The following is a 26,528-nucleotide window of genomic DNA, read 5'->3' on the forward strand; positions in this document are numbered from 1 at the left end:
GGAGGTGAGCAGTAACAGTGTGGACCCTTGCTCATGGGTACAGTGCCACAAGAGGTTCAATTATCTCAGCAGGGCAGGAAAGGTGAGCGGCGTGTCACACTCATGTGCCAACCTTTTCATTCTGCCTTCCCCAAAATTCTCCCACACAGAACTCATCAAACCAACACACCTTCAGCTCCACCCATTTCTTTCTCTCGAGGCACCACCTCACATTCTCATCTGAACAGCAACTGCTCACTCTCACCCTCATCTTATTGCCATCTCACACCCACCCTCACAGTCACCCTGCACAAATTTTGTCTTTCCAATTTCTCAACGCATTCCATTTCTCACAATCTCCTTGCAGAACATCATGGAGAGCCATAGAACCAGGAGTGGCCTGAAGTCATAACTACCCTGAAATAAGCAGAGTCTTGGAATGCATGGCCATTGGGAATGGAGAGATAGGGTGTCCCAGCTACCTGGTGATAGAATTAGATATCACACAGCCACGTGGCACACAACACTCATGTTGACTTGATGTCAGCAACTACTGAAATATGATGATCTGCACAATGTTGACTTTGAACTCTTTCACCTTGTCAGTTCAAATGCATGTCTTTCATCTCCCACAGGTCTTTCAAGCGCCACTCAGGAGGTGGTAAAGGAGGAAGAGGAAGACTCCTCAGTGGAGGTTATGCGCTGTGAAGAAGTACCGTTATTGACTCATGCGCAGCCTTCTCCAGCTCAGATACACAAACCTAGGTGGGGTTGAGTTGTCACATGATGAACTACACATCACAAGTGAGCAGGAGCACGTGTTGGAGACAGGGAAATCAGTGGAGAGTCCCCGTTGGAATGCACAAGACCCTCCAAGCTCTGCTCAGCTCGACGCAGGTGCTGAGGCTTGGGGGTCATCGATGATGAGGACTATTTGGGAGTAGCAGCAGAAAATGTGTGAGGTTCTTTCAGTGTTTCCAGAGGCATTGCATATGATTGGAGGTGTCCGTCTCCATCATGAGTGCTATGATGTCTCAGGCCTTTGTGCTGATGTCTATCCCCATGGAAAGAGTGGTCATCTGCATGGGGCATCAGATGTGGCAGGCTACCGAGCACCTGCTGGCCCTGACCAATGGCCTGCACACTTAGTCTTTCAGCTTAAATAGGATGGAGGAAACCCTCACCTTGACTGTTCAATGCTTCACTGAAGTGCAGCAAAGTGCTCTCCAGCTTTTGGCTTGCAGGGAAGTGTGGGTGGGCCATGAGAGGGGACATGGAAGTGGGGACTTTGCTTAAAGTGCTTCCACTCCTACCCCCTTGCTTCCTTCCTCCGCAGTCTCTATCTCAATGTCTGAGTCTGCCCCTGCATAGGTGCAGGTGCGGCTGCCCTTGGCGGGGCCCTCAAAGTTACAAAACCCAAAGGATGCCAGCCACCAGCATCTCGGCAGTCAGCAGGGATATGAGCAGTCTGCCTCTAGCTCTGCTGAAGCCACGGGGGTAACACCAGGCAGGAGTAACAGGAAAAGAATGAGAAAGAAGTTGTAATTTCACAAGAGAAATCATTTGGGTGTTTAAAAGTTTGTTAAATTGTCATTTTTATTGTCAGTGTTTATGCACCATAAACTTTGTTTCAAAGCACCATTTTCCAGTCACACCCATTGTTGCCTGTCACGTGCCAAGTGGCCTTCTGCCTTGAGGAAAATGGTGTGACAAGAGTAGAAGCTGAGCAATGGGTGTCTGTGAGAGGGATGGATCATTGACTGTGAGCTTGCTTTGTGCTGAGGGCTGGGGGTGGGCATAGTGGGTTCAGTTTGGTGTGCCAGGTGGCTGCACTGCCTGAGATCAGCTGAAGCATGCCTGAATGAGTCTGTCCCGTGGATCCCTGGCAGCCAAGTTTGCAATTACCCTGGCCACATCAGGTTCCTCCTCCTGATGCTCATCCTATAAGTCCTCCTCTTCCTCTTCCAAAGATGCAGAGTGGTCATTACCTTCCTTCTCCTGCAGCTCTAGTCCTCTCTGCTGCACTATGTTGTGCAAGGCAGAGCCAATCACTATCATTTTGGACACCTTTTTGGTGCCTACTGAAGGGTGCCCCCAGATCTGTACAGGCACCAAAATTGCATCTTCAGAATCCCAATGTCTTGCTCAATGAACATTCGTGCTCATGTGGTTTTGGTTGTACCTTTCTTGTGCATCAGTGGTAGAGCTCCTCACGGGTGTCATCAGCCACATCCTTGGAGGGTAACCTCGTCTCCGAGGAGCCACCCACAGAGTCCACTTGGAGGTGCGAAGATCTGTGGGCGAGTTGACTGGTACTGAATGAAGGTATCTTGGCAGTCTCCTGGGTAATATTATGGAATAGAATCCCCTTCGATTGATAAATACTGCTGGTTGATCTGACAGCACCTTGATTGCCACATGGGTGCAATCTATGATTCATTGTATCTGAGGGAATCCAGCCAAAGCAGCAAATCCGAGGGCCCTCTCTTTCTAACTGGCCTCATCAGTCGAGAAGTGGACATGTGGTGGCCCTGGAAAGATTGACATCCATCACCTGGGAGCTGCACTTGTGTTGAGCAGATTGTGAGATTCCACTTTTGATACTGGCAGATCCCTGGAAAGAGCAGGAGGCGAAGAAGTTCAGGGCAGCGGTGACCTCGATGGCTACTGGCAATGCGTGCCCACCTGGCCCACTTAGAAAGAGGTCTTGTTCTAGGAGGCTGCAAATGTCAGTGATGACCTGCTGTGAAAGTCTGTGCCTCTTGAGGCATTGTTGATCAGTCATGTCCAAAAAGCTTACAGTCTGCCTGCAGACTCTGTGTTGGGGGTATCGCCTCCTGCGAGCTGGAGCTGTGTGTTCATCCCCTCTTCTGTGGAGTGGTAGGTGGCTGAGGAGAATGCAGCTGCTGCTCCTGATGTTGCTTCTGCTGCTGGTACTCCTCCTCTTGTTCCTTATCGGAGTTCCAAGTTAGAGCTGCATAAGCTACTCCCATGCTGCTGAGAAGGCTGATAGCTGGGAAATGCAGATCGAAGGCAAAACAGTCCAAGGTATCAGAAATGTCCACTAAAGTCTTGGAAATCATCTCCAAAGCAGTGAAAGCACACTCTCTGAACAAATCCTATGAGCACAAGCCTTTCACTTAGGCAGAGAAGCAGCTGTCAGATCTCAGTATTTAAAGGCTTTCCAGTCTGTCAATTGGTCAGTTCCATCAATCGCTGCTGGGCTCTCGCCTTTTTCAACCCAGTGAGTTTCAAATAGCTCGGGAAACCTGTGTGCTGGCAATTAAACCCAGAATCTAAGGTTAAAGATACAATCAGCTGCCACACTTTCCCACGAGGGTTTTCAGCGCGCTAGCAAACACACACAAGTTAAGTGCTGAAGTTGGTGGGTTCGTGCTGCTTTCTGACACGCTGACATTTTTGCTTCTTTAACCTCCTGCAAGCATTGACATCGACCCACCTTCACAGGTTAAAATTCCCCCCCTTAGACTGCTGAAGGAGAGGCAATAGTCTCTGCCTCAACCATTCCCTGTGACAAAGCATTCAATGCTCCAACAACCTTCTGCGTAAAGAAATTTCTCCTATTCTTTCTCCTCACTCAGTGACAGTTTTAAATTGATGACTCTTCGTCACCTTCTCCCTAATCAGAGGGAATGGCCTTTCCTATTAACATCCCTCGTAGTTTTACATCACTTTTTAAATTTCTCTACTCTGCTGGAAATAGTCCCAGTATCTCAAGTCTCTTCTCATAACTATAGTTTCTCATCACTGATATCGTCCCATATTGTACATTCTCCATGGCTTTAATGTCCTTTATACAACGGGTGTCCAAAGCCCAGTACTCAACTGTGGCCTAATCATTTGCCTTGCACAAACTTTCATAACCTCTTTTCTGTGTCCTACCTTTTTCAAAAAAACATTTTACAATTTTACATTGACAGATGTGCTCCATCTACAGTGTTGAAATCATGAAAGATGAAATTGAAAGACCTAGGAGTCTTTGTAGACTCAATGCTAAACAGTGCAGCAAATGTAGAGCAGCAGCCAACATGCCAATAGAATGTTGAACCACATTTAAAAAAAGTAGAATACAAAACAAAAGAAGAAATGGTTAAATTCTACTTTGGTCAGATTACATTTTGAATACTGAGGCACAAGGGAGAATTTTAGCATTCGAGACAGTGGAGAGAAGAGACAGGAGATTGATCTTTAGTCAAAGATCTGAGTTGAAGCTAGATTGCAGAATCTTAGGCTTCTCAAATTTGAAAGAGACATCTAAATAATGATTTTATAGAAGTATGTTAGACAGTTTAATGGCATGTTAAAGGTAACTCTGAAAAAATACTTTAAATGAAATTATGAGATTAGGACAGGGGACTACAGGTTCAAACCAATTAAAAGTACATTTAGGACTGATATCAGGAATTCCTTCACACAAAGTGATTGACTCATGTAATGGATCTGTGGATGGAGTAGTAGAGGTGAAAACTCTGGAGTTATTTAAGATCAAATTGGATACTGCAATATGGACTTTTGGGTCTTTTTGGATGGATGAACTAAGATGGTCCATGTGAACTTCTTCATCCATAAATGCCTTGTCATTTTGTGATCAGATTAGTTACTTAAGTTTTAGTTTCATTTTAATCTCTCTCTCCATTGAACTCTATTGTTTGATATGCCTATTTACCCTACAGAAAAGTAGCTATTTTGTACTCTATCCATCTCATATTTGACTGCACAAAACACGTTTATTTACCTTAATTTGCAGAGAACATATCCCAATGATTCTCAGTTTTTGCATTTTGAATAACTTTTGTGCAATAATGGTGAGGTGGTTTTATAACTATAGTTTAAAAGCCTTCAGACCCTCGATTTATAACAGCATCTTTAAGTAAAGACAACAGTAATTTAGAACTTTCTACTTACCAGAGTCTTAGCAGAAACCCTTTCTTCTATACGGGTTAAATCTTAAGGTGAAGCACCTCGAAGTTTCATGTGGTTAAGATAGAATTTCACTATAATCTCCCTTGGAAGCTTTAACAGAACTTGTAAGATTATGAAGTTGCCCCTACCTGATATGCTCTCAAGGATATTAAATAACTTCATTAAAGATGTTGCCCGAGTCCCTGTAAATGATTTTGGTACAGTAGGTTACCCTGTACAACTCAGGCATGTACGTGACTTTGTTTGGTTACAATTTGGGTCTAAATTAAGGAAGACTGAAAGTCATGTCCAAGAAGATTAAGGCTTTAATTGAATGAAACCAAATAGTTTTGATGAAAATGGCATTCACATGATATGAAGGCTGGATGACTTGCAAAAATGTCATTGTTAAGTCAGTAGAAATGGGAGATTTACTGGAGGCCAGCAGTATGAATTTTGTTTTCTTGATGTTATCTTGATTTACGTTATTTTTACTGTTTTAATTTAAACACACAATCACAATATATGCATCATGATGTTACTGAAACGTTATTATTAATAAACATGTTGTGACCATTATTATGATAATCAGTAAAATGACAATGGGAATTGGCAAATACATTTAAGAAGCAAAGGCAAATACTTAAACTACACATTCTAGTTTCTTTGCCTAAATATGATGGTGACTAAATTATATAGTTATACTTGCAAAATAATCATTGAAACTATGAAGGTGTTTGGTAGTTTTAATAAAGCTTAGAATATACGTTACCCCATTTAGTGATCTTCTGTTGTGAAGTTACTCCAAAATTTCCTGGCAAATCAGTTTGCATACACTGCAGAGAAATTAATGGGGTAGCAGACACCTCAGATGTAGGTCAGCCAATTTCTTATGCCATCTGCATCAGTTAAGTCAATCAGTGCTGGTAGGACTTGAGTCATGGAATTTTGAATTTCAAATCCTTTCACTAGATTGAACTTGATTACTTGTAGAACATTCTTTGAGTTGTGCACACACTCAGCTGCTGTATTCCGTTTTCAGGAATATTCTAAGTGATAGTTAGACATCCCTGGTGCCACCTTTAATTAGGTGCTCGGCCCCGCATTGGCATATATAAGGTGCCTAACAGCTCTTCTCTGAAATTGGTCAGAAACTGAGGATTCTGTGGGCCAACTAGCAGTTCTTAAAGGGAATGCAAGAAGCCATCAACATAAAGTTAAGTTTTTTCTTTTCAACTTGGCTGCCTGTGCTTGTCCCTCTCCCGTTGGCCTCCCTGTCCTCCGAGGACCTATCTGAGGGCCACTGCCAGTGTCACAGCCAGCCCAAATTGGTTCAGAGGAAACCAGTGAGCTGCCTCAGGAGATGACTGCAGTTCATTGGAATTATTCAGATGAGGCATGAGGCTCAATTTTGAATGAGCATGCCAACCATTTTGGTCCCAAAAACAAGCCTAAACTAATTTCTCACCCACTCCTAATTCATCAATAGTATATGAAGCAACTTCAGTGCCCTACGCCGTGCACACAATATACACAAAATCTAAAGCACAATGACAATGAAGAAATGTTTTGAGGGATTTTGGCTAATGATTAAAAGTATCTAGGAAGAACAGACATTTTATTTTACTTTAAAATCAATTATTTTAAATTCATCAATTAAATATATTTAACTCTGCCATTATTTTTCAGTCTAATTGGCTGCATTGATAAAACTGGCATAAATCAGGGAAATTTGTAATCATAATTGACTTAACTGGGAGAGTCAGCTATGATCAGTTTTGCATGGATTTGATGTGGGGATTGGTGGAACAGGTTAAAAGTACCAGGAATTTATGGTTCATTGCAAATAATGGCATAATTCACATACCATAATTTCCATGGGATTTTCATAATGTAAAATGAACCCAATGCTTTTGGTGCACCATTCCAATGTTTCAGGTGTCTGGGAAATTATGGGTCATATAGATGCAAATTCAAATTCAGCCCAGGCAATGGAAGAGCAGTATCGCCTTCTGATTGATGCTGGGGATCATAATTCCATAATTCAAAATAGGTCTGAATAATTTCTAAACAAATTTCCAATGGCTATCTTTGTCATCATTCAAATATAACGGCTAACATTAAATTTACCGATCTCAGAGTCAGACCATGTAAAAGTTTACAAATTCAAAATTTACCAGTTCTGGGGTGGTCTTCTAAGGTTGAGCTGTAGGCACATTGTTCACCTAATAATTAGGCAAGCTGTGCATTTCATATATTTCATTACATACCTAACCTACTGCAAGGGGAGGAAACTGCTTAATTCCCTTAAAATGTACCTTGTATTGACAGCTGCACATAACCACCATGTGTGAAAAATAATGCTACTGAAAGATGAGAGATGGTGTAGGTGACTTCCATGTTTCACCTCTCAACTGATGACAGATAGTTTAAAAAAAAGTTTTAGTCCCTGAGTGTTTTAAGGGTCAAATAAATAGACAAATAACAGGTTTTCTCATAGGTTTAAAATGAAAGATAATTTATTAAACAATACCTGAAAATGTTCGCACCTCACCCACTCACACAGGCACACACATGCACACACATACAAGAAAAGATAGAGATTAAGGGATGGTATGCATTTAAGTCCAATTGTTGCAAAAAGAGTTCACTTTGAAACTTTCTTGGTTTTCCAGAAGGAATGTTTAACAGCGTTGTGGGCCTGATGTTCCTTTTCTTGATTCACTGCAGTATTGCAGATTCCTTTGTTTAAGACTCAGTCAGAGTCGGTGGACAATCTTGTTAAAATTTCTCAGATGGGGAGTTTTCAAGGTCACCTTTGCAGTCTCAGCCTCAGTGGTTTAAAGGTATTACAAGCAGGGTCCTTTTCTTGGCTGGACTGAATCTCTCAGCTGCTGGCTTTCTCTCTCTCTCTCTCTCTCTCGCTCTCTCAGAGAAATCTTTTTTTAAGAAAAAACCTCATCAGGTTTGGTTTTGGTCTGGTGACCATGGATGGTGTCCTCTGGTGTGTTCATTCAATGTCTTTGAATGTATGATCCTTGTTACACAATGGGGTTTGAATGTGGCTTATTTCAATAAAGTGGTCTTATTTCCCATCTGTTATCTTGGCTTTGCATCTGGAGTCACCCTTTGTCTTTGTCAACCCAATTCTTGAAGATAGGAGCCAGTTAGCATTGAATGGCCTGTTTAGCATTTTAGTGTGCCTTCCCCAGAACTAGTCCAGACGTGATGATGGGTTTTGTCTCCAACAGTCCCTGTGTATATTTGCAGTACAGGAGAGGTCACCTGATCTCTTACTCCATCTTGTCTGCAGCAAAGGTGTGTCCAGTTTTTGGAGTTTAGTTCATCAATTCATTTTTTACAGTTCATAATTGCTCCAGTTCATTTTAGTTCATAATTGTTCATGTTGTGAGCGTGACAATAAGAATAAAAAGTCACATTTTGAAGAATTTCTACAATTTTTAAAAACTGAAAACCTTTACTGAAAGGAAAATGTTTGGTAGTGTTTTTTCAGAGGTGAACTTCTTTCCCATTTAACCAAGTAACTTTAAACCCTCAAAATATAATGCATTATAATCCAGGTGTTATAGACACAAAGACCTAGACTTTTTTCTTGTGGTGAATACCCAAATAGGAAGTTGGCAGAACAAGATTCTTGCCTACTGAAAGAGAATTTTTAGAATGTGTGTGAGCTTCTGACATCAGGAATGCCACTCATTGGGAGCTTGCCGCCGTGGGGACAAATACTTGCTAGCTGCATAGGATTTAAAGGCCTGCAGAAGCTTAAAGGTGCAGCAGAACAAGATCAGAAATTTCCAGCAGTTCTTGAAAGGAAAAAGTTTGAGACAATGGCCGAAAGCCCTTAGGTTCATAGATGAGGCCGTGGCACTGCTTTTAACAAAGTTAAGCAGAGGAAGGAGTTCTCGTTTGGAACCCCTCAATGATGTTCAGTAAAGAAAACAGCTCAGCAATAATGCCAAATCCATTACCTCGCACAGCAGTGCAATGTAGAAGAAGTTTAATAAACTGCCCAAGGCTGCCAAAGTAGGAGGAGCCAGCCTTATCTGCCAAAATGCACTGAGCTAAATATTCTTGGAAGGTGCGGCTCCCTTCTCTTAGTTTCAGTTCCATCTCTATGTTGAAGTGTTTTAATAGATCAGCATCAATATCCAAAAGGTACTGCAGGTTCCTTTACACCTCCGACCTTTCTCTGCAAGTATACTGTGATTCTTCTCGGTTTTCACCTGACTGAGGGATTGATATCTGTGTTTAATTAATACATATCTTACTATCTCCATTACTTAATGCCAAAGGGATCAAGGGATATGGGGAGAAAGCGGGAACAGAATTAGAGGATCAGCCATGATCTTTTTTGAATGGCGGAGCAGGCCCAAAGGGCTGAATGGCCTACTCCTGCTCCTATTTTCTATGTTTCTATTACAGTCCACATGTTGACAGTTGTATTGAACTATATCACTGTCAACTGGTAGCCATTTTCACTTCTGTGCATTATTTTTAAGAAAATACAATGTATAAACACCAAAGAGAGAGTGGCCATAGGAGGACTTGAACCCTGTGCCTTTTCACAGGTGCTAGACCTCCAAATCCACACCTGATGAGGTAACTTTGGAGGTTCTTGAGATGGAGACACCAGAGGAAGTTAGAGTTGGGAAAACAGAAGGGAGATGCTAGCTGCAGTTTCATCAGGACATTAAATGCTTCTCTTCCATCTCATGCTATTGGACCACACTTTATCTGACAGCAAACTGGATCATAAAGCTTCCTGTCACTCATTCGACTCAAAGTGACAAGCGAACTTACTTTCTCAGCAACACATTTCAACTGTCTCTTTTCCTCTTCTATGTGTGCCTCATGAACTGCTAGTATAAAAGGTGGAACAAGAAGCAGGCCCACCTACATCCAGAATACACACAGTTATTCACTCTTTCTCTCTTTAGCACTAGTCCAGCAACGTACACTTGGGGTAATTAGTAACCTGTCTCTCGATGCAGAAATCACCAAGTGCATGGGAAAGGCGTCCGCTGCTATATCCAGACTGGAAAAGAGGGTGTGGGAAAATGGCGCACTGACATGGAACACAAAGATCTGAGTGTATCATGCCTGTGTCCTCAGTACCTTGCTCTACGGCAGCGAGGCCTGGACAAGGTATGTCAGCCAAGAGCGACGTCTCAACTCATTCCATCTTCGCTGCCTCCGGAGAATCCTTGGCATCAGGTGGCAGGATCATATCTCCAATGCAGAAGTCCTCGAGGCGGCCAACATCCTCAGCATATACACCCTACTGAGCCAGCGGCGCTTGAGATGGCTTGGCCATTGAGCCACATGGAAGATGGCAGGATCCCCAAGGACGCATTGTACAGCGAGCTCGTCACTGGTATCAGACCCACCAGCCGTCCATGTCTCCGCAAATGCGACATGAAGTCCTGTGACATTGACCACATGTCGTGGGAGTCAGTTGCCAGTGATCGCTAGAGCTGGCGGACAACCATAAAGGTGGGGCTAAAGAGTGGCGAGTCGAAGAGACTTAGCAGTTGGCAGGAAAAAAGGCAGAAGCGCAAGGAGAGAGCCAACTGTGTAACAGCCCCAACAACCAATTTTATCTGCAGCGCCTGTGGAAGAGTCTGTCACTCTAGAATTGGCCTTTATAGCCACTCCAGGTTCTGCTTCACAAACCACTGACCACCTCTAGGTGCTTACCCATTGTCTCTCGAGACAAGGAGGCTAAAGAAAGAAAGAATTAGAGAGTGAGACAGAGGGAAATGCACAAGGTGGTGCACGGAGTATAAGGGTATAGGAAAAGGTGGGATTGGAAGATGAGGAGGAAGAAATTTTTGGCTGAAGGACTTAGAGATATTGACCCTTGGCTGAAGAATCTAAGACCCATATCATTTGCCTTTCACTTTAAAAGAAGGATGCTTTCAGAACAATAAGTTTATGTGAAAGCAATGTTGAAATTCTCTGAAATTGGTATTTGGAGGAGTTTGCATCTGTGGCACAATGATACAAGACTTTGCAGCACTGCAGTCCGCAGCAATTACAAAGGTACTAAGGGCCCTAAAGATAGCTTCAGCTTTTGCCATTGGATGCTGAGACAGCTGTTGAGGAGACTCTGGGTGCCAGTGTGGAAAAGGTTGTCTCTTCTGGCTTCTACAGGCATAGTGTCCAGTTACAGATAACCATTTCTTAGGTCTTTGCTGGATAAATTTGCTTCCCTGATGATCCTGGCTATGTAGAGTCAGTGCAAATACTAGAAATGTTGCAGGAGTTTACTCAAAATGTGGGTATCTCTCAGGATCCAATCCCTGAAAGCTCTCTTACATCAACACAAATGGTCCAGTCGGCCATAGGTACATCACAGTACTTAGATGCCTAAGACAAGGGCCATCTCAGTCCCAAGAGGCTCATCTCCACACACTTCTGCCAGTCAGGGTTAAGACTTTTCACTTTACACACTGACACCAACCAAATCAAAAGCATCAATTCAAGTTATGCTACTGACTGGTGCAATATATTGGTGCTCCATTGTACAGTGCTACAACACCCTCATGTAATCTCCATTAAACAATAAAAAAAAATTCATTAGTATAGTACCATTTAAAATAAATACTTGCAGCGCATACTGCAGGTGCATTCCACCTCAGTCAGTTGTAAAGAAGTGACTACTCGAATGAACTGATCTCTTGTCTTTGGATTACAGATTGTACAACAGACCAGTTTCGCTGTCAAAATGGCCAGTGTGTTCCTACTGACTGGAGGTGTGATGGTGTTGTTGACTGCAATGATGATTCTGATGAATTGGAGTGCCGTAAGTAAACTGGGATCTGACAAAACCTCGGAATATATGCAAAACTGGTTAGCATATATTGATTGTCAAAATACTAATCAGACATTCATTATGGCTATGATGTCCAGTTCATACTCACTTAGCAATTTAACATACGAACATACGAATTAGGAGCAGGAGTAGGCCACTCGGCCCCTTGATCCGGGTCCGCCATTCGACAAAATCATGGCTGATCTGATTCTAACCTCAACTCCACATTCCCGTCTACCCCCGATAACCTCTCACCCCCTTGCTTATCAAGAATCAATCTATCTCTGCCTTAAAAATATTCAAAGGCACTGATTGTACCGCCTTTTGAGGAAGAGCGTTCCAAAGACTCACGTCCTTCTGAGAGAAAAAAATTCTCCTCATCTCTGTCTTAAATGGATGACCCCTTATTTTTAAGTTCTAGATTCTCCCACAAGATTCACATCCACCCTGTCAAGACCCCTCAGAATCTTATATGTTTCAATCAAGTCACCTCTTACTCTTCTAAACTCCAGCGGATACAAGCCTAGCCTGTCCAACCATTCCTCATTAGACAACCTGCCCATTCCAGTTATTAGTCTAGTAAACTTTCTCTGAACTGCCTCCAACACTTTTACATCCTTCGTTAAATAAGGAGACCAATACTGATGTGGGGCTGGATTTTATAAGCTTGCCGCCGATCTAAGTGGTGAGCTTCAAAATTGGCGGCCCACCAGCGCAAGCTGCACGCCAAAGAGCCACCGCAATCTCAAGTGTGGCGACTCATTTAAATAGCTGGCGCAGACCTTTCCCCCTCTCCCCACCCCCCGATCACACGGAGCGGGTGGGCTGCGCACAGGCAATGTGATGCCATTTTTAAAGGGCTGTTAGCCCTGCCGGCTTATTTAAAAGATAGATTGAATTAAATTAAATAAATACATTTATTTTGCCCCTCTCCCACCCCCCCCAAAAACAATAAAATTAATTATTTGCCCTTCCCCCCCCAAAAAAAACACTTACCTTTACCATCTGACCTTCCTCCACTGCGCAAACTTTAAACTACAACCCTTCCCACCATCCCCTACACCCATGATGTTAATTTGACCCCGTCCTCCCATCTCGCACACTGATAAACTTACATCCTCTCCCCGCCCTACCAGTGTTGCACCTCGTTTCCCTAGATGGGGATCCAAAGGCATGGGTGTACTGGCCGCAGGGCCGTAGATCACAGCGGGCCATCAAGCCGAGGCGTAAGTATATTTAAATTAATTAATTTAATTGATTTAAATATTCAAATTGTGGTCCGGTCGCCCAGCGGTGGGGAGGCCGCCACGGTGCCTCACCGTCACCGGGAGGACCTGGCTGGGCGCTGCCGACATCGAGATCCGTGGCAGGCCTCATCCAGGGCCATCTTCAGGCCACCCCTGGCATGGATCCCGACGTCGAGGTCTCCTTAAAATCCAGCCCATGGTCTCACCAATACGCTATATAACTGTAGCATATCCTCCTTACTTTTGTATTCAATTCCCTTCGCAATAAATGATAACATTCTATTAGCTTTCCTAAATGCTTGCTGTACCTGTATACTAACCGATTGTGATCCATGCACTAGGACACCCAGATCCCTCTGTATCTTAAAGCTCTGCAATCTCTCACCATTTAGATAATATGCTTTTTTATTTTTCCTGCCAAAATGGACAATTTCACATTTTCCCACATTACATTCCATTTGCCAGATCTTTGCCCACTCACTTAACCTATCTATATCCCTTTGTAGTCTCCTTATGTCCTTTTCACAATTTACGTTCCTAACTATCTTTGTATCATTAGCAAATTTGGCAACTATACCTTCGCTCCCTTCATCCAAGTCATTTATATAAATTGCAAAAAGTTGAGGCCCCAGCACTGATCAAGGTGGCACACAACTCATTACATCTTGCCAACCAGAAAATGACCCATTTATGCCTACTCTCCGTCTCCCGTTAGCTAGATAATCATCTATCTATGCCAATATGTTAACCCTTACACCATAAGCTTTTATTTTCCACAATAACCTTTGATGTGGCACCTCAAAAAAATGCTTTACAAAAAAAGTACAATACATCCATTGGTTCCCCTTTATCCACAGCACATGTTACTTCTTCAAAGAACTCCAATAAATTGGGTAAACATGATTTCCCTTTCATTAAACCATGTTGACTATGCCTGATTACCTTGAATTTTTTGACGTCTATGATTGCTTCTAACATTTTCCCTCTAAGCTTAATAAAGAGGGAGCTACTGTTCAGAATTACCCTTTAGAAAGTATTACTTACATTCAGTATTTTGTGCTCATGGATCTCTTTTAATAACTTTCAATATATTCCAATGATGGATATGCTTTTTATATAATTCTCTAAAAGTCATTTTCTTCAAAGTGTTCAAATGCTTTTAAATTGTGCAGTTATTTCTGGGAATTCATTTGCTTCTCGAATTCTTTCTGAGACAATAGTCCATAACAAAGCTGTCATGTATTTGCCCCTAACGTAGGATGTGGATAATGCAGCTGAAAATTTGCAACCCTTCTTCAGTGTACTCCTACGTCAACTCTGACCGGGGTCTGATGGAACAGCCACAAATTTGGCTCAGGCTTGACTTATCTGGGTCCTTGCTTTCCATGGCAGTTTCTGCAGGACCTTATCAAGGGAAGAGTCTCCACCTTCCACAAGCAAGGTCAATAGTGTACAACATCATGCTGCTTCTGTCTCAGTCTTTGCCTCATATTTCTTATTGAACTCGGCTAAACCTCACTCCAGTCCCAAGAATATCAGAATGGCGACAAGGTAAAAGAAAACAGATAGTGAAAAACAGGAAACATTGCTTTCAGGTATGACATTTTGGAAGGTTTTTGTCTGCTTTTCTGAAGACAGTATTTTAAGTGGGAGACTGTGTTAGAGTGGCACACAGGAAGCTTGTACAGTGTATACACACATACTGATCTCTCCAAAATAACCATCCAATTAAAAAAATATATAATTTTGGATCATTGCAGAGAAGCTTCCTCTGAAAGGAACGCAAGCCTAGATTGTTGATTATCACTGCTTTGTCTATGCCCAACCTACCCGTCTGATGTGCATTCAGAGCCATCATCTGTATTCCCACATTGGCAAAAGTGACTGCGATGTTTCGAAGATGCGATGGCAGGTTTTGCGATCACAGATGGCACAAGGAAAAAGGACCTGCTTTTACACTGTGGAGGTGAAGAATAGAAGGTATCTTTGCGACACTTACGCCTGAGCAAAATGACTATGGCCGGAATTTTACGGATGGACGGGAGGCGGACTCCGATGTGAAAGTCAGTGGTGAACCCACTTCCGCCTAGCCTGGGGATCCGTCCCGTATTTTACGGGTCCCCAGGCTTTAATTATTCCAAGGTGGGACTTCCACCCACTTGATGGAGGAGGTCCTGACTCAGTGAGCTGCTGGCCAATCTGCAGGCCGGCAGCTCTTAGTCCCAGCAGCGTCATGGATCAAGGAGGGAAGGTAAGAAGGGGCATGCCTCACCTGGGGATTGGTCCTTCCCTGGTGAGGCTGGAGTGGTCGTTTGGGGAGAGGCGCTGTCTTGGGTCCCAGGGGTGGGTTGGGAGGAGGGGGCAGCCATGTGCCCGACTGCCATGCACCCCCCCAACGGGGCACGGCCTTTCACGTCCCCAGCACACCCGCTGGCCACGGGTAAAATACCCGTGGCAGCGGGCGAGGGCCACTTAAGTGGCCACTTAAAGGCCTTGATTGGCCTCATGCGGGCGGGCCATTTCCCACCCCGCGCCTGATGCCGTAAACCTGTTCAGAGGCGGAAGCAGGGCGGGTAGGCCCCCCAGAGCCTGCTGCTGAATTTTACGCCACCCTCACGCCACCATCCGACCCGCTGGGGCGGTGTAAAATTCCGGCCTATGATTCAACAAAAATGTGCTGACCACCTATTTTACACCCAAGAAAACTGCTATATATGGAACCATTTTCTTCTGACACACTAAGCAAGAAGGAAACAAGACAATTGACCAATATTGCATTTGATTGAAGCAACTAGCAAACAGATGTTACTTTGGTACATATCGAATGGGAAATCAAAACACACATAATCGAAGGTCGTCTTTCTAGTCAACTATGCCGAAAAGCAAGAAAGACAGAAAGCCGTCAGGGCTGTTGGAGTGAGCGCGATCACTATTACTGTCAGAGTCCAGAGCTACTGAAATTGGGCTGCCAACATTAACTACCACACTCCAAGTTCAACTCCTGTGAACACTATTCATTGCTTATGTGCCAGGAAATCGCCTGCAAAGCAACAACAGCTGTCTCACAAGCAGAGTTGCGACTTTTCCAAAGAATTTTTCCACTCTGGTGGTGCTTACCCCCCATCCCCGGTCAGCAAAATCAACGACTAAGACAAATACCAACAGAAGGGTGTCACGTATGCATGCTACAGAAAAAAGGTGAGGCGGATAACCCTGAACATACTTTTGTCCTCTCAGACATAGCAAACAGCCACGTGTGACAATGACCATTGGCTGCTTGGATGTAGATGCTCTCATAGACATATGAGCGTCTGTCAATGTCATGGGAGACAAAACATTCAACCAACTTCAGGATTGCCCTATTCTCTGCAAACCAGGGAATACGAAAATTTTCCCTTACAACAGTGACAAACAGCTGAAAATTCTCGGAACCTTTGAAACGCCATTCTCATTCAAAGGCACTAGAACGAATGTGAACTGTACGTAACCAGGTACGTGGGGAGATAGTGTGTGCAGCATATTCTATGCCTATCTGGAGAATGTGACATGCTTATCAGTTTCCACACAGCAACAGACTCGCACATGATTGTAGTCGCATACACGATTCCTTCACGTAACACAAACATTTTCAAACTGAATGCTAATTGCTTCACTGGTATTGGAAAACTGAAAGATGTTACATGTAAGCTGCATGTAGACCCTAATGTGCCCCCAGTTGCGTATCAATGGTGACGAATACCATTTCATGTCAGGAAACAGATAGAGAAGGAACTTCAATGTCTACCTGACCTTGACATTATTGAAAAAGTTGGGGATGAGCCTACCCCTTGTGTCTCACCTATCCAAGTGGTCAAGAAACCTAAGAGCGAGAACCAGATTAGAATCTGCGTTGCTATGCGATCACCAAACCAAGCCATACGAGAAAGACACTTGAGGCCGACAATCGATGATATAATAGAGAAAGTGAATGATGCTAAACTTCCAGGACCATGATTGAAATCAGCATTGACTTCCCAGATTTGTCCACAGGTGAACACCTACTTGTTTTTACTGATGACTACAACAGATTTCCAATCGTGGAATTAATTATGTCAACTTCAACGAAAGCAGTCATCCCAAATCTTGACCAGATCTTCGCCTTGTTTGGAATCCCTCAAATGGTAAGAAGAGACAATGGACCCCCATTCAACAGCGATGAGTTAGCAAATTCACAAACGATGCAGGGTTCACTCATCAGAATATAACACCCCGTTGGCCAAGAGCTAATGGTGAAGCCGAGAGATTTATGCAAACCTTGAAAAAACCTTGATATATACAGCTGCAGCTGAGAACTAGTCATGGGAACAAGAGCACTTTCTTCATAACTGCAGAGTGACACGTCACTCGACTACTGGAAAAACTCGAGCTACACACATATTTGCACATCCTACGCGCACACGTCTTCCTGAGCTACCCTGCGGAGCTAATGATCAACATGTATGTGAACGTGATTGAGAACAGAAGGATTGAATGAAAGTGAAATGAAACTGCAGAGCGAAACATGAAATTTAGAGCTATACTGCTAAAGCCATGAGATAAAGTACTTGTGAAACGTGATGGTCATGTTAGACAGAAAACAACCCGTTATGACATCCAACCATTTGTTGTGATGAACACAAAAGGATCAATGATCACTGCTAAGCCCAGTTCACAAATCATCACAAGAAACGCGTTAATAAAAGCAAAATGTTGCGGATGCTGGAAATCTGAAATAAAAATGAAGTGCTGGAAATACTCAGGTCTGGCAGCATCTGTGGAGAGAGAAACAGAGTTAACGTTTCAGGTCTTTGACCTTTCATCAGAACTGGCAAAGGTTAGAAATGTAAATGGTTTTAAGCAAGTGAAGCGGGGGTGGGGGAAGAAAACAAAAGGGAAGGTGTGTGATAGGGCAGAGGGCATGTAGTCCATCCCTACTTCTGGTCCAGAGGTTTACTCTGGGTATCAACAACTCAAGACTACCAAATTATTGTTCACACATAGCACGTTTATTCAGAATTCCAAAATCTTATCCTCAATAGGGATTATACTCATGTGTCCACGTAAGCTAGGCTACTTAGATTTTTCTGAGAGTCGGAACGGAGTGGATGATCAGTCCTCCCCTTCTGGTTCTCCAAGTAGCTGATCAGACTACTTTGTTCTGAGCTAGCTAGCCAGCACTTCGGAGCACACTTTCTTTATACCCTGTGTGATCAGCTCGGGATGGGCCGGACCTGACTACCCGATACACAGTGATTGGTTGGCTAGCTGTTGCTTAAGCCATGGGCGCGCTACGTCAGCCACAGTCGGTCAACCTTTCACCAGTTTTGACATCTGCTTGTTTTGGTAGCCTCATCCCTCAAGTTTCGACCACATCGCATAGCTAATTCTCTGTTCTCCAGCCCTTGTCTGATAACAAGATATTACCTCACTCAGCCGACCCCCGGTGTCCAAGCAACCAGCCTATATGGCACGTCAGTTACAAACTTAGCAATAGGTTAGACGTGCCTCCATCATGACCTTGCAGGTTTCAGTACATTCACTTCCCCTTTAGCAGTACCATTACACCACATTGCTCCTTCAGCACATCCCACTTCCCTGCTGTGGATACTTGTTTACACTTTTAGCCGCACACACTATCACCCCATGTACCAGGCTACATACAGTTCACAGGTTGGATGGTGATCGCCTACAGGCAGGAGAGATTAAATGACAAAGATGTCTTGGGGCAAAGGCAAAGGGAGTGCTGATGGTGTAGTGAATGACAAAGCATTAGTCCAGAGAGAGTGTTAATGGTAGAATAATGAACAGCTCTGTCCAAAAGCATAAACATAAAAAAAACAAGTATAAGACAGGCACGTGGTTAAAAAATAAAATAAAATAATAATAAAAAGGCCTGTCATGCTCTGAAATGATTGAATTCAATGTTGAGTCTGGAAGGCTGTAGAGTGCCTAATTGGAAAATGAGGTACTGCTCCTCGAGCTTGTGTTGATGTTCACTGGAACACAGCAGCAGGCACAATACAGAAATATGGGCATGAAAGCAGGGGTGTGTGTTGAAATGGCAAGCAACCGGAAGCTCGGGGTCATGCTTGTGGACTGAGTGGAGTTGTTCCACAAAGCAGTCACTCAATCTGCGTTTGCTCTCCCCAATGTAGAGGCGACTACATTGTGAGCAGTAAATACTGTATACTAAATTGAAGTAAATCACTACTTCACCTGGAAGGAGTGTTTGGGGCCTTGGATGGTGAGGAGAGAGGAGGTAAGGGCAAGTATTACACATTCTGTAAATGTATGGGAAGATGCCGTGGGAAAGGGATGAGGTGTCGGGGGTAATGGAGGAGTGGACCAGGGTGTCGCGGAGGAAACAATCCCTTCAGAATGCTGACGGGAGGGGAAGGGAAGATGTGTTTGGTGGTGGCATCACGCTGGAGGTGGCGGAAATGGTGCAGGATGATCCTTTGGATGTGAAGGCTGGTGGGGTGGAAAGTGAGGACAAGGGGAACCCTGTCGTGGTGCTGGGAGGGAAGGGAAGGGGTGAGGGCAGAAGTGTAGGAAATGGGTCAGTCACAGTTAGGGCCCTGTCAACCGCAGTCGGGGGTACCTCGGTTGAGGAAAAAGGAAGACATATCAGAAGAGCTGTTGTGGAAGGTTGCATCATCAGAACAGATGCATCAGAGACGGAGAAACTCTGAGAATGGAATGAAGTCCTTACAGGAAGCAGAGTGTGAGGAAGTGTACTCAAGGTAGTCATGGGAGTTGGTGGGCTTATAATGAATATGGACAGCCTATCCCCAGAGATGAAGACAGAGAAGTTGAGGAAGGGAAGAGAATTTATTTATTTTATTTAGAGATACAGCACTGAAACAGGCCCTTCAGCCCACCAAGTCTGTGCCAACCATCAACCACCCATTTATACTAATCCTACATTAATCCCATATTCCTACCACATCCCCACCTTCCCTCAATTCCCCTACCACCTACCTATACTCGGGGCAATTTATAAATGGCCAATTTATCTATCAACTGCAAGTCTTTGGCTGTGGGAGGAAATTGGAGCACCCGGCGAAAACCCACGCGGTCACAGGGAGAACTTGCAAACTCCGCACAAGTAGTAACCAGAATTGAACCTGGGTTGCTGGAGTTGTGAGGCTGCGGTGCTAACCACTGCACCACTAAGATGGACCATGTAAAGTTGAGAGAAGGGTAGAAATTGGAAGCAAAGTTAATGAAGTTTTCCAGTTTGGGGTGCGAGCAGGAAATGGCACTGATATAGTAATCAGTATACTGGAAAAAGAATTGGGGGAGGAGGCCTGAGTAGGATTGGAACAAGGAATGTTTGACATACCCCACAAAAAGACAGGCATTTAAATTCAGCACCCTTCTCTCACACCCACATTTCTGTCCTTGGTCTGCTGCAGTGTTCCAGTGAACATCAACACAAGCCTAAGGAACAGTATCTCATTTTTCAATTAGGCACTCCACAGCCTTCCAGACTCAACATTGAGTCCACTAATTTCAGAGCATGACTTGTCTTTTTTGTTATTATTTTATTTTATTTTTTAACCATGTGCCTGCCTTAAACTTGGATTTTCATGCTTGTGCTTTTGGACAGAGCTGTTCATTATTCTGCCACTAACACTCTCTCTGGACTAATGCTTTGTCTTTCACCACACCATCAGCACTCTCTTTGCCTTTGTCCCATTGCATCTTTGTCATTTAATCTCTCCTGCTCTCTGCTCTATCACACACCTTCCGTTTTGCTCTCTACCCCCCCCCCCCCCCCCAGCCCCATTCCCCACTTCACTTGTTTAAAACCTATTTCTAACCTTTGCCAGTTCTGATGAAAGGTCACAGCCCTGAAAAGTTAACACTGCTTTTCTCTCCACAGATGCTGCCAGACCTGCTGAGTATTTCCAGCACAAGAAATGTGTTATTCTTCAAAGCACTGAAAACACCACTTGTAAGCATTGAATCCAATTCCGACATCGGATGAACAACATGAGTCAAATGAGACTACACCTGATGTCAGACGATATCCTACTCATGAGGGAAAACACTCACCAAACTTAAGTGACTATGTTAGGAAGTGAACTATTTATGCTTATGTTTATTGTTTACATTTTGGAAACAAACCATTGAAATGTGCTGGGCTGAAATTTTTACTTCCGCCGCCATAATAGGCGCGGACGAAAACAATGGCGGTCCGCCTATGCGGGCTGCACGTCACAGAGCTGCTGTGATGTTAAACGCGGCGGCTCATTTAAATAACTGGGGCGGACAGCCCATCCAGATGACGTGGAGGGGGTGGGCTGTCTGTCCCCAACAATGGCGTCAGCTGCCTTTGCGCAGGCGCTGGTGCCATGTTTAAAGGGCTTCGAGCCCTACATTTCAATTTAAATATTTAAAGCTGGATTGATATAAAAAAATTAAATAAATTGATGTTGACCCTCTTCCACCCCCCCCAATAACCATAGAATTAATTCCTCGCTCTCTCCATCCCCCCGCTCCCCCCGTAAATACTTACCTTCTGCACCTGACCTTCCCCCCCACTGTGCACTGTAACCTTTCCCACTATCCCCATCACCAGTGAGATGGGTTTGGCCCTGCAACCCCCTCCCATACTGAGAAACTTACCTGCTACCCCCTCCCCACCAGTGTTCCCCCTCAGATCCCCGTCCGGGGATGCGAAGGCATGGGAGTGCCGGCCACCGGCACCAATATCGCTCTGGGATGGATGGCGGAAGCACGACGGTAATTAATTCATTTATTTAAATTAATGAACATATTCAAATTTGGCTCCCATCGCTGAGCGGCGGGGTGGCTGCCACAAGGCCTCACTGCTGCCGGCAATATCGGGCCTTCCCGGAGGCATTTTCCAGCCACCCCCCCGCCCCCCGCCATGACCCCCGACGTTGGGGTGTGGGGGGGATCTGTAAAATTCGCCCTGCTTCGTCTTTCATTTACTAATAAGGGAAGAGATGTCATGTTTTGAAATTGCACTTGACATATGGTTCACTTGAGGCTACCATGCACACATGAGCCAGCAGAGGGAGCTGAAAGAGAATGTGAAAGTGAAACAGAATAAAGAAGACTCCATTATGTTCAACATCATGCTGCTTCTGGCTCAGTCTTTGCCTCATATTCCTTACGAACCTTGGCTAAACCTCATTCTAGTCCTGAGAACATCACATGGGCCTGATGCCAATCGCCCTGGAATCACATCCTCAGTCTCTGTGCCATAGTCAATGCTTGCATACCTGCGTGGATTGCATTAATAAGATGATCTCCAAATGATCTTCTCACAGACTTTGGTGGGTCAACACAGGCAGTCACTGGTGAACAGAACATGACACTTATGCTGGATCCAAAGGCGTATGTGTTTTTGGGCCATGAAGATCAGGCACTTGCGTTTTCTTGTCGCACTGGCCTGCTGATGTTCCACCAGATTAGTGATGCAAGAACTCCCAGTACGTGATTCTCGACCATTTGGATGCGCGTCTTGATGGGGTTGGTGGAAGTTCTGCTTCTAACAAAGCCTATGAAAATTGTTAGGGAAGACTGGAAATTTTTGGTTTTCAGTCATTTAATCAGAAATCTGCCTATTTTCCTTTCTGAATTTTATTGTTTCACTACCAACTATCCTGTTCTCCTTTGTTGGGATGCAATACAATGAACAATAATCTCCTTTTGGTATCCCACCCAAGGTGAAAATATTTATCTGTGAGCCTTTATGGCAATTTTTGCCAAACTGTTAGATTGTGGGAAGGCCCTCACCCAAGCTCAGTTTTATCCTCATTTGATGTGCATGCAATGGCATTTTGGACAAAGGTTGCCAGATCAAAAGGGGATCCTTTTCTGATTTTTTTGTCTTCTCCAGGAACATTGAGGTCAATTGCAGTGCCCATACTGACACCTGACTGAGATCAGATAATTTAGTGTGGATTACAGATCTATTGCTGATCTGTGAGGCTCAATCATTCACTGGATAAACTTTCAGAGCCCCATTTTAAATGTTCCAAGTCACTGTTTGATGTGCTAGATAGCAATATGGAATGTAAATTAACAGCTCGTGGTGTAAGAAGTTATACCTTAAATTATGTGTAGCTGATTAGTTTCTGTACACCTGTTCTCAAAACATACCCTTCTATTGTTGCTTTTATGTTGGCATTGTTTTAGTTTGGATGTTGGGAAAATGGCTTATATAAGAATACTGATAGCAGTTTCCAGGTTATAAAAAAGTCATTACTCTCCAGGTTATAGAACTGACCAAATCTATGCCATGAGATCCAGGGCTTTTTAGCAATTACTTATTCCCTAAAACTTTGAGACAGTTGTTCACCACTGTATACCTCAACTGCAGTCATGGGCTTGATTTTCTGCCCATTCATAGTCCTTGGGTAGGGAATCTAGTTTTGTACATTAAAGGTTTTGAAATATTAACATTCTGGATGTTATATTTTGTATTACTAATTTAGAAATTCCCCTTTATCTTTACTTCACCGATGCTACATTTAATGATTTCAGCTCCACCTACCTGTACAGCAAACCAGTTCCAGTGTGAGGGAGATGGGGAATGTATTTCTCAAAGCTGGGTCTGTGATGATGAAGAAGACTGTGATGATGGATCTGATGAGCATCAGCAATGTTGTAAGTCTGGGGTTTTATTTTAACGCGTTTCATGTTCAGGAAATGTAGGTGTAAATTTGGAATTTGTGTATCCTTTTTAATTAATTTCGGAGGATCTGCTTTGACCCACTTTCACCCAAATCTTACTGAAATTTTCTTTCTGATCAATATAGATCTGAATGGTATATAACTTTATAACTGTTCTAGGATGCCACCAACACCATGATCAGCCTTTTGATCCTTGCAATTTAGAGGAGAGATGATCTTTTGCAGTGGGGACTGCCTAGTGCAACTTCTACTGCTAGAACTAAGATGATGCATCTTCTGCTTTGGAGAATCCCCACCCCTTACCACAGATATGTGGATATGGCACTTTTGTAGGATATGTGGTAGGAGAGTGATTTATAGATAGGAAAAGTAGCAGGCCATCTGTGTCCTACAGAAACCCCATGGTAGACGTAGAGAGGCAGAATAAGAAGATAGGAATATGCTCCAAAGGTTAAATTGTGAGGAGAGATTACACAATTCCCTGGAATTTAGAAGGTTAAGGGATGCTTAGACTGAAGCTTTCAAGATATTAAGGGGAACAAATAGGGCAGACAGGAAAAGTATTTCTTCTGATTGGGGAGCCTAGAATTAGAGGACGTAGCCTAAAAATTAGAGACAGGCCTTTCAAGAGTGAAGTTAAGAAACACACAAAAGGTAGTAAAAGTTTGGAACTCTCTTCCACATACGGCGGTTGATGTTAGGTCAATTGTTAATTTTAAATCAGAGGTTGATAGATTTTGTTAACTAATTAAGAGATATGGGGCCATCATAAGAAGGTTAAACATTATTAAAATAGAAAAGTTTATTTTTTAATGCATGAAGTACGCAGTTTTATTCATCTAATATTCTGTACATCACAAATGAAATTGTCATGAAATGACAGAGTAAGAACTTAATGCAGCTTTTAGGCAATTTCAATTCCTCACATGACAACTTTGATAGGTTATCATTTGTGATTTAATTCTCAATAAGTTAATATTTTACATTGAAAATGTCTTAGAGAAACTTATAATAGATTTCAATGAGAATTTATACTACTTACTACTATTTAAATTACAGAAATGTGGTTCGCTGCATAAATGCTGGAAACATGGGGCAGTTTAGGCTTAGGGTAAAGTTAGCATGTTCTTTTGTTTGGAGAACAAGATTAAAATGAGATCCTTGAATTTATAAACTCAAAAAAGTTACATAAAGAAATTTCTACTTTTTAGGGCTGAAGGACAGTTGAAATTACTGTTCATAATGGATTATTTATGTTCATCATGATAGCTCCAGAATGCAAACTGATCTGCAGTCTGTTAAACACATACCAGCTATTTCCAAATAGTTCCATATTGCCTTCTTTCATCAGTGCTTGGCATTACAGACCATAATGCAGAAGTTCGGGAAGTGTATCCAACATTGGTAATATTTTCTGTAGGATGCAAAGAATAATAAGCAATAGTTACAGTTACACAGCAAGAATTTGAACACACAGCCAGTTCATTTTTAAATATTTTAACTGCAGCTTTCCTGTTGCATTGCATTTATAGTTATCAATTAATGTCCCAAGAAAGACAGAATAAAGGTCCTACTACTCAGACCAATAACATATCTTTGTGTTTATCCAAAGAATACCCTTTCTCTCATGCATCATTATGAATGTTTTCATTTCCCGCACGAACTATCCTTGGAGTAAAATTGTCAACGTAATTAGAATTATAGTAGAATTAGGGTCAGTTTTATTCTGCAAGTTCATGCCATAAGATAATGGGTTAAAACTGCCAAACTCATTTCATGCATGGTCTTTACAGTCCACTGGGAGAAGAACATTTCTTCCTACCAGCTTAGGTTGGATTCAAATCCGAGATGGGAAAGGCAATTAATATTAGACCAAGATTCATTTTTTAAAGACATTTTGCTAAAGTTCAATTATAATTGAATTATGACTTCCCAGAAACATCACATCAACACCAGCAAGAATCAATTTTGGGATGATGTATCCATAATGTATTTTACACAGTTCAGGATCATTTATTGAAGGTCCAAAAAAGATAGCGAGCTGCTGGTATTAAATTTTTTAAAAATGTATTCATTGTCCTGACATTTGTGATTGAACTAAGTTTAGTGGACAGAAATTTGGACAGAAATTTAGCCCAACGCAATAGTGTTGATGCTTGAACAAGTGCGAAGGGATTCTTACTGTCTCATTACAATTTATGCCATTAGTAATGACTTTGGTATTCTTGCCACTGATTTGCTTTGGTGTCAGAAATCTAGTACTGCAGCTTTGAGGGGGAGACAAATTTACCCAAGTTGGGAGTTTAACACTTTGAATATGAGCAATAAAATTCCAACAAATATATCGAGCAGATCAATCTTATTTGTCTAAAATATATACAGAAAGTACTAGTAATACTGAACAGGTCAGGCAGAATCTGTGGAGAGAGATGAAAGGTCATTGACCTGAAACATTAACTCTGTTTCTGTCACCACAGATGCTGCCTGACCTGCTGAGTATTTCCAGCATTTCTGTTTTTATTTCAGATTTTCAGCATCTGCAGTATTTTGCTTTTATGACTTTATTTACCTGTTTTCTTACCATATCGCTCAATCTAATTGTCTCTTAAATCCATTGTACTATCCATTTCAGTGGCCATCCTTAAAAACTTATTCCAGTCAATTATGCTTTGGTTGCAAAGTTCTATTAAATTTCATTTTTTACAACTTACATTCGAGTTCCTAATTTTTAAGTGTGTCCCTGAACCTTTGCCATAGTAAACAAATTATTTCGATCACTTTTATCAATTCTCTCATAATCCTGAAAATTTCAATTAGGGCATCTCAAAGTTTCATCTTTTCTAAAGGAAAAT

General features: G+C 42.8%; 1 protein-coding gene across 1 annotated transcript in view; it reads left to right on the forward strand.

Annotated features, from left to right (window-relative positions):
• Window positions 1-26,528, forward strand: part of lrp2a (low density lipoprotein receptor-related protein 2a) — a 418,190-nt gene that overhangs the window by 77,294 nt on the left and 314,368 nt on the right. The window contains exons 2-3 of the mRNA XM_068035173.1: window positions 11,621-11,728; window positions 23,527-23,649. Of these exons, the coding sequence (XP_067891274.1) occupies window positions 11,621-11,728; window positions 23,527-23,649 (231 nt within the window). The remainder of the gene's footprint in view (window positions 1-11,620; window positions 11,729-23,526; window positions 23,650-26,528) is intronic.

Source organism: Heterodontus francisci, chromosome 7 (genome assembly GCF_036365525.1).
Source record: "Heterodontus francisci isolate sHetFra1 chromosome 7, sHetFra1.hap1, whole genome shotgun sequence".
NCBI lineage: Eukaryota > Metazoa > Chordata > Chondrichthyes > Heterodontiformes > Heterodontidae > Heterodontus > Heterodontus francisci.